Source organism: Hyperoodon ampullatus, assembly GCF_949752795.1.
Source record: "Hyperoodon ampullatus genome assembly, chromosome: 1".
Classification (NCBI taxonomy): Eukaryota; Metazoa; Chordata; class Mammalia; order Artiodactyla; family Ziphiidae; genus Hyperoodon; species Hyperoodon ampullatus.
The window spans coordinates 27,668,174-27,682,121 of NC_136914.1; the positions used below are offsets into that span (position 1 = coordinate 27,668,174).

At 41.9% G+C, this 13,948-nt stretch overlaps 1 protein-coding gene across 2 annotated transcripts; it reads right to left on the reverse strand.

Annotated features, from left to right (window-relative positions):
* Positions 1-1,458: 1,458 nt before the first annotated feature.
* On the reverse strand, positions 1,459-4,434 carry LOC307055777 (HMG box transcription factor BBX-like; the record flags this gene model as incomplete). Of its 2 annotated transcripts, XM_079708022.1 has the most annotated exons (3): positions 1,459-1,841; positions 1,992-2,325; positions 2,569-4,434. In XM_079708022.1, 3 exons carry the CDS (start codon positions 4,432-4,434, stop codon positions 1,459-1,461), a joined length of 2,583 nt encoding a protein of 860 aa, XP_079564148.1. The 2 variants fall into 2 exon arrangements, with proteins under 2 accessions (XP_079564148.1, XP_079564147.1); XM_079708021.1 differs by having other exon boundaries at positions 1,459-2,325.
* Positions 4,435-13,948: the final 9,514 nt, after the last annotated feature.

Below are 13,948 nucleotides of genomic sequence, written 5' to 3' on the forward strand. Positions count from 1 at the left end.
ACTTTGTGCTATGGAACAAATACCCTGTAAAATCTGTAGCCGCCGACTAATTTTGATTTATCACTTTGCATCTGTTGCTAAGAAACAAGATACTGTGAACGTCAGGTGGTGGAGTCAATATGTTGAATGTTCTAAGCCAGTTAATCCAGTTGCACTGGAATATGTATAGTTGGTTTTATGCTCAAAAGCAACAAAACATGAAAAGGAAACAGGAAACTTGCAGGTGGATCTATAACTGCGAGTCCCACTCTGGTCAGGCACACCTCCCTCATCAATACCTCCGTAACCACAAAAACTCAAAATGGCTCTAAAAACCTGCAGTGCCAATTAGGCTGTGCATAGCAATTGCTACCCGTCCAGTCTGTCTGGGATGCATGTAAAAGGGCTGTAGCTCAAAGACCACACAAAGTGAGTGTGTCTTCAATGTGTTCTCAATAGTGAAGTAATACTAAGGTCACTTCTGAATACTATGTTTCTTTTTTTGTCTGTATGAACGATCCATTGGTCACTCAGACCCTTGTGTAAAAATAAAAGAATCCTCAAGGCATGAAAACATCAGTAATCTGTAATCTGCTGGACTCTTCCCCTGTCTGGGAAAATATTCGCCACAATTGGACCCAAGCAAATTCTTCTTGGTCACTCAAGGCTAAGAAACAAATTCTGCTGTAAGAACTGTAATTTTTCTTCTTCTCTCTCTTTCTCTTTTGGCCAGCAAACTACCACTCTGGTGGCAAATATAAAAGTGCAGAATAGATGGACCACAAGGCCGAGCATACACCGCTAACACTGGTACATCTGCCTGCCCGTGCTGTTTGGGAGTCTCTGGAAGAGGCTTTTTAATATTATTCTACAATATAAATGTAGGTATAACCTATTATATAAACCATCTTAGAACATAAACCTCCATGTACAAAAAAGACTAAGAATATCTAATAATAACTAGTGCAGTGTGTCAGTTTTTGTTTTTTTGTTTTTTGTTTTTGTTTGGAAAGAATAACTAGGTAATATATGAAACTAGTTTCACACTCTCTGGTTGGTAAAAGAGATGCTGGATGAGCTACAGTAAAGGCAGCCTTTTACCAAGTTACCACCTATTACCATCAAAAGCCTTCAATAGAAAGCAAAGCTCTAGGATCATCCCATTTCTGCTCATTATCAGACAGACAACATCACCCTCAAAGACTCTGGGTTCTGAAAGAACAAACTGGCCCAGGGTGCCAACTTCTGCTTCAAGTGAATCTGGGCCGTGTAGGGCAACAAGCACTTGTTTGCTGTCTCTAGTTTCCACCACATGGACTCACTAGCATCTCTCAATAAAGACAAGGCTAGGGTAGTAGGTAAAGCACAATGTTTTACAATTAAAGGGCGCTTCACTGGTCAGCGCAAGAAATAAGTACAGGAGTCTGGGGCATTTCTTTTGGCTGTCCGTCATGGGTGAGCGGAGTGGATCTCTGACTTCTATGCATTTTCCACGGCAGCCACTCCGGCCAGCGCAGCGAGGCTGAAGAACGCAGACACGGCGGGCATCTCCGGGGTGCTGCTCCGCGTCTCCGTGGCCTCTTGGTTGTGTGAGCATTCGTCATTGCAGCCTGTCTCGGTCACCTTAACGAGACTCCTCTGCAGTTGTTCCTTTGGTTTGTCATCCAAAGTACCTCCTGCTGGTGATACCCGGCCATCTGCTGTCCTGACAAGGTGTGTGATCTTGGTTTTCCTTGCTTTTCTCTTTTGACTGCCCACCAAGGGTTCTTGCACTGTTGTTGGCTCTGGAGTGTTGGGAATGGATGGGGCATTTTTAACCTTATAAGCAGGCTCTGTGGTGTTTCTGTCTTCTGAAAATACGGCTTCTGTAGGGTGAATGGCAGCCAAGAAGAGTTGCTTGTTTGACCATTTATCCCCACTTCCTTTTTCCGGACCATTAGGCTTCTCCTTTTTGTGCTTGTATTTGCTGACAATTTTGTGGAATAAGTTCTTTTTCTCAGACTGGAAAGGACCTTTGCTGGTTTGGGTCGGTTCTGAGGACATATGTCCAGTCTTCTTCTTTTTTCTTGGGACAGGTACACATTTCTCGTCAAATGTAACAGGACTATACTGAGGGAGGCTGTGGAATTTCTTTTCACATTCTTCACACAGCTTTGCTGAGCCAATGAGAGAGTCTTCCTTTGCCTTTGTCTTCTTGAACTTCTTGCTTCCACTGGTCCCACTCTGGTGAAACGTCCAGCTTTCTTCATGCCAACACTCTTCATGATCAGAGGACTTTCCTTTTCCTGACCTTCGTTTCCCTCTGCCAACATTAGCTCGCAGAGACGTGAGCATACCCTCAGACACCAGGGTTTTTTTTTTTTTTTTTTTTTTTTTTTTTTTTTTTTTTTTTGCGGTACGCGGGCCTCTCACTGTTGTGGTCTCTCCCGTTGCGGAGCACAGGCTCCGGATGCGCAGGCTCAGCGGCCATGGCTCACGGGCCCAGCCGCTCCGCGGCATATGGGATCCTCCCAGACCGGGGCACGAACCCGTATCCCCTGCATCGGCAGGCGGACTCCCAACCACTGCGCCACCAGGGAGGCCCGACACCAGGGTTTTATAAAGAGCACCTTTGCAAGACCTCTCAGATTTCCGGGAGCCACAAGTCTCTATTTTTCTGTGACACTCACTGTCCTCAGGCTTGGCCTGTCCCGATAGACTGGGTGGTAATGCAGCCTCCGTAGGGGTCAAAGGTTCTGCTTTTATACCCTCTGGTACCTCACCAGAAATGTTCTTGCTGGCAGAAATACTGATAAAATCTTGAGGTCTTGACTCTTGGCTGGTGTCTGAGGATTTCTCCTTTGACATTTTCTTCTCTCTTGATTTCACTCTCTTCTTTGGTGGCTTGGCATCCAAAATGCTTCCCTTGCCACTCGAGGATGTATGGACCTTCTTGCGAGGGGTATCTCCAAGCTTCTCGATGCCCCAGTCTCCCTTTGCAACAGCTTCAATGGTGTACATGACACTCTCGATATCAGATTCCGAGGACTGCCTCTTTTGGCAAGTCTGCTTGGGTGTGGATTTATCATTTCCATGTCGATCCATTTTGTTTTTCTTCTTTTTCTTTTTTAGCTTGTCTGGTTTGCTTAATGCTGTGGGATCCTCGATGATCCTAATGCCATGAGGATGGCACATGGGATCCTTTCTACTGGGAACATCGCTTATTATTATCTTGCTACTGCCAGAGTAAGAAAAATCAGGGAAGTGACTACATTTTTGATCGTCTTCTAATTCTTCCTTTTTAATTGCTTTAGGAGCTTCCATTTCTATACCCATTATATCATCCATTCGCAGCTCCTCAAAATTTCGTAATTCCTTAGAATCTCTTACATTTTCCTTAGCTGATGTTTCAAATTCTGCTTCTTTCTGGAACCTGCCTTCATCGATTTTCTCCATTTTCATTTCTCTTTCTTCCTTGCCCTTCTCCAATTCTTGAATTCTTCCGCCATCTGATTCTTTGGCTTTTATTAGCTTTGATTCTTCCATTTTCACCCCCTCTGATGCCAGGCACATCTCTGCCAGTTGAAAGAGGGCAGACTTTCCACAGCGTTTTACAGGTTCAGCACAGCCCAACTGTGAAGTCTTCGAACAAATCTCTGCAAACTGAAACAAGGCTGATGCTTGACATTGTTTTGACGGAACATCAGGGTGGGAGGTACCTGAAGATATCTCGGCAAACTGAAATAATGGTGACTTCTGACGCAATTCAGAGGATTCTGAAACATCAGGCCTGCAAGTGCCAGAGGATATCTCTTGTGTCCCAAGAACATGTTCTGCAGCTAAAAGCAGCATGCTCAGGCCTCCCATTTGAGTAGGATCAGCCATCCCAAAGTTAAGCTGAGGCATTTCTTCAGGCTTTGTTTTCTTGGGGCTTGGCAAGGCTCTTGAAGAGTCAGATGGGAAGGCCCATAGTTTCTCCCGTGGATTGACAGTGGATGTTGGGGATTTCACAGGCTTGTTTGTGGTAGCACACCATTTGTAGCCAGGATTTGCTTTCATAAATGCATGTTTATACTCCTTGGCCATGTCTGTGTATTTCTGCTTTTCCTTTGGATCGAGAACAGCCCACCAATCAGCTAGTATCTTGGTAGCACCTCGGTTATCAAGCCTGGGGTGTTCCTGACGTACAAGAGAGCGATGACGTTTGCAAAATAAGAGAAATGCATTCATTGGTCTCCGGGCTCGCTGTTCTGGTGATTCATCATCTTCAGTTTCACCATCTTGCTCTAGACCAGCGGCCCCAAGAAGTTGAACCTTATCAATATCCTCCTCTTCGTCTTCCTCTTCTTCCTCTTCTGAAAAGTCAAGAAGTTGCTTTGCTAGCAATGGATGCCACTGAAGGCACTTTCGTTTTGGTCCTTTTCCAGCTCCTTCTCCTTCTGCGGAATAATCTTTATTTCTATTACCGCCTTTCATTGCTCTGACCGGTCAAGTCAAGACTTTCCATCGTGATTTCAATGGAACATCAGAACTTCCAGCTTCTGTGATGCAGCAGAATTCCAGGAAGGCAAACGGAAAGTACACAGGGAGGAAGATGAACTGCGGCAAAGCCTGTGTCATATGATACTGACTTCGCGGGTTCGCCGGGCGCGAGGGCGTGTGTGTGGCTCGCCCTCAGCGGCCAGTCAGGGGTTCTCTATGGGAAAGTGGAGAGAGAGGAGCTCGCGGAGCCGCTCTGCCTCCGCTTCACTGCACACTCCAATATTCTGATTTTTAAAGAGTGACTCTCATAACCAATAAGGACCTACTCTATGGCACAGGGAACTATACTCAATATTTGGTAATAACCTATAATGGAAAAGAATCTGAAGAAGAATATATATATATGAATCACTGTGCTGTACACCTAAAACTAACACAACATTGTAAATCAACTATACTTCAACTAAAAATGATTAATTAATTAATCTAATTAAATACAATTTCTTCCCTAAAAAAATAAGAATGACTCTCAACTCTTCTAAACATATAAAATATTTTCTTAAACCTTAATCCACCCACTCCTGACACGTTAGGACCTGAGGCAAGACTGCGCTGTGCTGGAGGCTGAGGCCCTGCCCTCCAGCTCTGGGTCTGCCCCGTGTCCTGTAGGGCCTTGCTTACGGGACGGAACGTGGACGCCCAGCCACGTAGCCAAGCTCCCGCCTCCCCTGCTGCACACAGATGAGCTTGGTCCCCTGGGGCCTGCAAGTGTCACATCTGTGGCTCGGCTCGTCTTCTAGACCACGGTCGTCACCTGGAAGCTTCTTAGAAATGCAGAATCTCAGGTCCCACCCAGACCTACTGAACAGTAGTCTACTTTTTCATAAAATCTCTAGGTGACTTATGTGCAAGTTAGAGCTTGAGAGCCTTTGCTCTCACGTGGGAGGCTGAGGTCAGAGGCACCCATCTCTTACGTTTAAGAGACGCCCTGTTAAAATGCTTTGTTCGTCTTCTGACCTCTGAAGGACTTGAGAAGATACTGGCCAATGATCAGTTCTGTTCAATTCCTTGTTGGACTTAAGGTACATTCCAAACTATAGTTGATTTTTCCTCTTATACATTTAATTTTTTGCGGTCAGGTAATTTTCCTTAAGCTGTTTTCTTAGTTGGAATGCACCCCACCCACCCTACTCTGTCAATATCACCCGCATCAGGGTGGCCACCTCTTCCGTGAAGCCCACCGCAATACCCCAAAGAAAGAGCTTCCGTTCTGACCCCATCCTCCTTAGTTGAAAACTCTGGTAGCCCATTCACTGGGTCTGCTCTGGTTATACAACTGAAGCCTCCACGAGACAATCAGCTCCCTGACATAGGAGCTGAGTCCCATTCAGATTTAGATTCTTCATTACCCATAGCTGAGTCTATTAGATTTTAAATAAACATGTGAAATTAAATCTGCCTCTCTTAAGTTTATTTTTGTGGCCCCTGCAATTCTCTGCTCGTGCCAGAAAGGATATTAAAATAGCCCTGCAATTTTAATGAAGGTAGGTTTTACTCCTGGGTCTTACCACATTTAGGAAAGTGTATACATTTTGTACTTTCATGCAAAATTGTGCTTGGCACCGACCTGGTGGTCACGAAGGGAAGCAAGGGTGTTCTTCGATGAGAATTCTTGGGCAGCTGGGTCTAGTTCTGTCAGTGAACAGTATTCAAATGGAGGAATTGCTTTAGCTTGGAAAGTAGACCTCAGATATAGGAGGAATAGAGCAGAAGAAAAAGGAACTTATGAAAAACGGAATACAGAAGTGTAAAGGAAAGGTAAATTTCTATGACTGGCCCAGTCTTCTGGCTCTCTGTGTCCATGGATCATAACTGGGGAGTCATGGGAGTGCAGAGAGGGGGCAGGAACTTGCAACGGGGAGTCTGTGCTCTAGTTTTGGCTCTTCTGCTAATTAACTGAGCACCTGAGAAGCTCACTAAATATTTGTTGGTCTCTGTGGTCACATCTGAAATATGAACAGTTGGTCAATGCTTCTTAACCAGAGAAGAAAGCTAGAAAAATGGGGGCGGGGTGGGTAGGGGGTCTTGTTTAAAGACACGTGGCCAGGTGGGACACCCAGAAATGCGTATTTGCTGGGTTTGTGATGGGCCCCAAGTATGAGGTGCCTTTCTGATATTCAGTTCTGGTTAAGCATCAGTAAATCAGATGCTCTCTTAACATTCCTTCTAGCTCAAATATTCCCCGATTTCATGACTACCAGCCCCGTAGTGAATGCATGGTTAGGAGTCTACGTGTCTGGCAGACACTGCTGGTTGTACCACTCTTCCTTTAGGAACAAAACCCAAAGTTTTTGCTCCGCACACGCCTCTCAGAATAACTATTACATTTCCCAGCTTTCCTTTGGGTATGTCCGTGGACTAAATTCTGGCCAAAGGGAAGTGGTGAGTGTAGGTTCTGGGAGCGCTCTTAAAAGACAGAGGTGTGCCCTCTTGCTTCTTCTTGCTGACAGGCATGCATAGATGATAGTGGAAGATGGGCCAGCTGGGTCAGTGCCGGACATGGGAGCTGCCATAGAAGATGGGAGGGAACCAAGACAGTGTGGCCTGGGTCCAGGACACCAGGGAGTCGTGTCAGGAGGGAACTTCCTACCCCCAGGCTTCCTTTATGTGTGAGAGAAAGACATTATCATCTAGTTAAAGTAACTGCAATTTTGCTCTTACTCTTTCTTTCAGCCAAACCCATTTTAAACTAAAACAATATGGAGCATGAAAAAGACTTTACGGACTCCAGTTATGCTTCCCAATCTTCATGTCAGCACGAATTGGAATGTCTGTTTACTGTGGCTTCTTGTTTTCTACTTCTGTAAATGTAGTATGTTTATAAGATGGAGAATACTATTGTCTTTTACAGAGAGCACTTCTTTCACAGCCAGAAATTGATGGAGAGGTATCACAATTTTAGGAAGCACAGTTTTCTTTTTATGATTTTATCTTATTCTCTACAAACATATATTATTTCCTTAGCATATGCCATACATATATATATATATATATATATATATATATATATATATAATTTTTGCCCTCAAAAATGGTCAGTCACCATTAATTTTGTGTGAAATTTGATAGGACATGAACTACAGTGAAATACCAAGAACTGCCATTTAAATTACATATTATTGCTAATAATTGTTATGATTGGCAATAAGCAAACATGTGGTGTTGAGTTTTTTAAACGCTTCTACATTTTTTTTGAAAGTTTGGGCTTTGACAAGAGCTCATTAGGAAAAAACCTTTAATTCTTTTCCTTCTTATTTATAGTTGAACAAAAATGCACACCTCCACACACCATATATGTATACAATAATGGAATTTGTTTCTTGTGAACTTGCATTTAGCCTGTGAAAATTACCTTTAATGACTTTGAAAGATATTGTGCTTTTTGCACATTTTAAGTTTCTGATGGGGGACAGGGATGAGGGGCAGTGATGGGAGGATGGTGAAAGAAAAATTATATATATACATATACATATATATATATATATATATATATATATATATATATATATATATAAAATTCAGAGCATAAGACCTGCAAAATTCTGGGATTAAAAGTCATGTGAATAATCGTTTCCATTTCCAAACCTCTCTTAATAAATAATGGTAAAATGCCACAGTAGATATTTCAGGCTATTTAATAAAACTCTCCTTCTCTGTCTCTCTGTCTCCTTTCTCTCATACACACACACACACACACACACAGCACACCCCAAAACAAACTCATTCTCACATACAGAATAGAAACTAAACCAAATCAAACCATAGAGAAAGATGATTGGGTGGGGAAAGGAAACGGGGACTCTTATGAAGAGCTCTCTCTGTTTACCTTCATTCCTCTCATCCGGGTCAGTGTAGATGGAAGCCAGAGTAAAGAGGGAAAAGATAACAAAAGCCAATAAAATGAATGCCATTTCCAGGTTGGTAAACGGAAGCTCCATGAAAGACCACAAACTTCTTCACCTGCAATACAAAGCAGACACTGGCTTAGTATACCCTGGTCCAGAGAGAACTTGTTGAGTAATTATTTATTGTAGAATGAGATTTACTAAGACTTTTTAAGATACTTCTGTGCACCTGGAACAACACACCTGGCACTAGCAGAAATGGAGGGTGCTCTCGTTTTTTGAAATTTGGCATCAGTCTTGGTGTAATTGAACTTAGACTTTGCTGTGTCCATTGGAGGAGAACATGGGAGTCTGAATGGCAGAGTCAATTTATGTTTTATGAGTTTTTTGGACAAAACCCTGGGAGTAAAGATAGAGTATATTTCATATCATGAAGGAGAAAATAATGTTGGTTTCTATCTCACTAACCACACCCAGGTTCAGAGTAATGTTCTTGTGCCTGAAGTTAGCCAGTGTTTGCCAACCAGGTGATAAATCTACAACTGAAGCAATTTTTAGTGAAGAAACCATAGTCTTCAGAGTAGCTGGATCAAACTCAACCCAAATAAAGATAAATGTGTTAACAATTCAACCATGAGAACTTCCAATCTCAGACTCGAAAAAGGAGAGCTCATGTGTCTAGAAAGGAAAGCATAGTTCCATTGGGGGGAAAGGATAACATCTAGTTGGAAATAACCTCTGTCTTTCTGTCTTTCAATGTTTACTACATAAATGTAAAATATTTAAAACACTGCAGACATATGTGGGAATGTTATCATTTTAAGAAGACCCAAAGAAAGACATTTCACATCTTTCCACTGCAACTCATTCCAAATTCCTTATTTACTGTCTATTTTAGGGAAATAACTTCTTGGGGTCTTTCACCTAAGGGTTCAGTCTCCTTTAAATATATTTTTTAAATGACTTCATCATACCCTGTAGTTGAGAGACAAGATTTGAGGTGGGAGTTAGGCTTGCTCTCTTTCCTAGTTGCAGTCTTCCAGTGTTGCTCTAGCAAAACAGAGGTGGGTGAGGGGATAATTAGTTCTTTAAAATCTGCTGGTTTTGAACAGATTTCTGATTCTTTTTTTTTTTCTTTTGGACATACTTCTTACAATTGACAATAGTTTGGGGGATATTGATCAGAAGTCTGTAGCTTTTCGTAGGTTTGTAGGACAGAAAATTAGACATGGAATTTATGTGTCATAGGTATGCACATTTTAAGATATAAAGAATACTACCGGGGCTTCCCTGGTGGCGCAGTGGTTGAGAATCCGCCTGCCAATGCAGGGGACACGGGTTCGAGCCCTGGTCTGGGAAGATCCCACATGCCGTGGAGCAACTAGGCCCGTAAGCCACAACTACTGAGCCTGCGCATCTGGAGCTTGTGCTCCGCAACAAGAGAGGCCGCGACCGTGAGAGGCCCGCGCACCGTGATGAAGAGAGGCCCCCGCTCGCCGCAACTAGAGAAAGCCACGCACAGAAACGAAGACCCAACACAGCCAAAAATAAATTAATTAAATTAAAAAAAAAAAAAGAATACTACCAAGGGGGTTAAGATGTATCTTGGAAATTTTTCACATCAGTGCACATTGGTCGAGCTTATTCTGGTTACTGGAAGCTGAGCATTCTAGAGTATGGCTCTACTGTCATTTAACCACTCATATTGATGGGAATTTGGGTTCCTTCTAATTTTTTGTCATTGCCAACAATGCAGCAGAAAATATTTCTTTGTAAATATAAATTTGCACACAGGTACACATATCTCTAGGAAAGATTTATAGAAGTAGAACTGCTGGATGTATAAACTTTTGAAATGTTCCTTCACAAATTTCCCTGAAATTTACAACCTTATCAGTACTATATGTAAAGAACTGGTTCCCAAATCCTTCCTCAACACTCCCTCTTTCGGTTCCCCCCCCAATTTGAAGTTAAAAATACTATCTCATGTTTAAATTGGCTTTTCCCTGATTTCTAGTGAGGTTGAACATTTTTTTATGTGTTGATTTATTATTTATACAGTTTGCTCTGTGAATAACTTGTCTTTATCCTTTGCCCAGTTTTAAACTGGGCATTTGTAATTTTCTCACTGATTTGTAGACACTCATTATAAACTTTGGATAAAAAATTCCTTTCAGGGCTTCCCTGGTGGCGCAGTGGTTGAGAGTCCGCCTGCCGATGCAGGGGACGCGGGTTCGTCCCTAGGTGAAGTAGGTGAAGCTTCCTTGCCCAGTCAAGATGTCTGTCGGGCTACATGTTTTTCTACAGTGACTGATTTCTGTTCTTATTTGGACTCATATTTGCAAAGAAGCACTATATGTTATGTTTCAACTTTAAATTTTAAAATACATCATATGGTCCAGAACAAAAGCAATGTTCTTAAGTACCTCTGAATGGTCAAAGGTAGATGATCTATGTAAATTCAGTTAGGGATCAAAAGAGCCAGACTTCTTCCAGTGAGAAGAACTGAACTGACAGTCTTTGAAAATCTTTCTCTGGAGACTTCTTACAGTAACAGGGAAAAATGTGGGTTCTTGGTCAGTTTCTCAATAAATACAATTTCCTGAAATATCTCAGGGCTTTGTCATACCTTATACCCTTTTCAACAAAGAAAGTTGTCTTAACTATTCCCTTATAAAAAGGCATAGAGTAAGAGAATTGAGAATGTTAATTACAAATGAGATAGTGGATTTACAAACTATTAAGAGCTGCAGAACTCTTGCAATACTAAAATATTCTGAGTTTTTTTGTTTTGTTTTGTTTTTTTTGCGGTACGCAGGCCTCTCACTGCTGTGGCCTCTCCTGTTGTGGAGCACGGGCTCCAGACGCGTAGGCTCAGCAGCCATGGCTCACGGGCCCAGACACTCTGCGGCATGTAGGATCATCCCGGACCGGGGCACGAACCCGCGTCCCCTGCATCGGCAGGTGGGCTCTCAACCACTGCGCCACCAGGGAAGCCCAATATTCTGATTTTTTATTAAATATTTTTTATTCAGTTTTAAGATCACAGTTAAAGTACTTTAGCATGTTATACACATGACTTACATGTGCAAGTTTTAGAAATATCAAATTAAGTATAAGATTTTGAGGAAAGAAATTATATAAACGTGTAGATTGAGTTTTATGACACATACATCTAAGAAAGCAATAATTCTGTTGTACCATTAAGTGGAAATCATTTATTACATGGCATGTTTACACCAACTCTAAAGAGAACCAAGCCAATTTCTGAAAGCAAGAAAAATGAGCCATTCGGTCATGCTGAAAGCTGTCAACAGACTTAAGACCTGGTGGTCAAATGAAGCTGTGGTTAATTTATAATAGGTAAGTAAGCAATTCAAACCTATGGGAAAAGTTCATAATCTGGTAACGTGGACTCTCAGGTGGTTTTTATTCCTTTTCGACAGATTACTGAGAGCAAGCCATGAATGCTAAGGAAATGAGAAACACGTTGCCGAGCATGTGCTGAGCTCCAGATCACAAACCTCCCCCACCCCAGTTCTGCCGCTACGAGCTGAGGCACTAAAGTGAGGTGTCAGTGGACGTGAGCACTCCCCTGAGGCCGCCAGGGGAGGTCATGGTTAGTCCACCAAACGCGTGCCTCTGTGATTTAGGTTAGAGCTTGTGAGGTAAGACGTGTGGTGCGGTGCAGTGGGAGGGTGTGGAGGCATGGAATTAGGTCCTTGCTCCTCGGTAACCAGTTCTGGCCCAAGTTATTAGAAAATCTCTGGAAAGAGTAGTAATGTTCACAATAACTAATTCTGTGCATAAAGATCAACTTAAGGAATTGACAAACCATTAGCCAGACTCATCAAGAAAGAAAGGGAGAAGACTCAAATCAATAGAATTAGAAATGAAAAAGGAGAAGTAACAACTGACGCTGCAGAAATACAAAAGATCATGAGAGATTACTACAAGCAACTCTATGCCAATAAAATGGACAACCTGGAAGAAATGGACAAATTCTTAGAAATGCACAACCTGCCAAGACTGAATCAGGAAGAAATAGAAAATATGAATAGACCAATCACAAGCCCTGAAATTGAAACTGGGATTACAAATCTTCCAACAAACAAAAGCCCAGGACCAGATGGCTTCACAGGCAAATTCGATCAAACATTTAGAGACGAGCTAACACCCATCCTTCTCAAACTCTTCCAAACAATTTCAGAGGAAGGAACACTCCCAAACTCATTCTACGAGGTCACCATCACCTTGATACCAAAACCAGGCAAGGATGTCACAAAGAAAGAAAACTACAGGCCAATATCACTGATGAACATACATGCAAAAATCCTCAACAAAATACCAGCAAACAGAATCCAACAGCACATTAAAAGGATCATACACCATGATCAAGTGGGGTTTATTCCAGGAATGCAAGGATTACTCAATATACGCAAATCAATCAATGTGATACACCATATTAACAAACTGAAGAAGAAAAACCATATGATCATCTCAACAGATGCAGAGAAAGCTTTTGACAAAATTCAACACCCATTTATGATAAAAACCCTGCAGAAAGTAGGCATAGAGGGAACTTTCCTCAACCTAATAAAGGCCATATATGACAAACCCACAGCCAACATTGTCCTCAATGGTGGAAAACTGAAACCATTTCCACTAAGATCAAGAACAAGACAAGGTTGCCCACTCTCACCACTCTTATTCAACCTAGTTTTGGAAGTTTGAGCCACAGCAATCAGAGAAGAAAAGGAAATAAAAGGAATCCAAATCGGAAAAGAAGAAGTAAAGCTGTCACTGTTTGCAGGTGACATGATACTATACATAGAGAATCCTAAAGATGCTACCAGAAAACTACTAGAGCTAATCAATGAATTTGGTAAAGTAGCAGGATACAAAATTAATGCACAGAAATCTCTGGCATTCCTGTACACTAACGATGAAACATCTGAAAATGAAATCAAGAAAACACTCCCATTTACCATTGCAACAAAAAGAATAAAATATCTAGGAATAAACCTACCTAAGGAGACAAAAGACCTGTATGCAGAAAATTATAAGACACTGATGAAAGAAATTAAAGATGATACAAATAGATGGAGAGATATACCATGCTTCTGGATTGGAAGAATCAATATTGTGAAAATGACTCTACTACCCAAAGCAATCTACAGATTCAATGCAATCCCTATCAAACTACCACTGGCATTTTTCACAGAACTAGAACAAAAAATTTCAAAATTTGTTTGGAAAAAAAAAAGACCCCGAATAGCCAAAGCAATCTTGAGAACGAAAAACGGAGCTGGAGGAATCAGGCTCCCTGACTTCAGACTATACTACAAAGCTACAGTAAACAAGACAGTGTGGTACTGGCACAGAAACAGAAAGATAGATCAATGGAACAGGATAGAAAGCCCAGAGATCAACCCACGCACATATGGTCAACTTATCTTTGATAAAGGAGGCAGGAATGTACAGTGGAGAAAGGACAGCCTCTTCAATAAGTGGTGCTGGGAAAACTGGACAGGGACATGTAAAAGTATGAGATTAGATCATTCCCTAACACCATACACAAAAATAAGCTCAAAATGGATTAA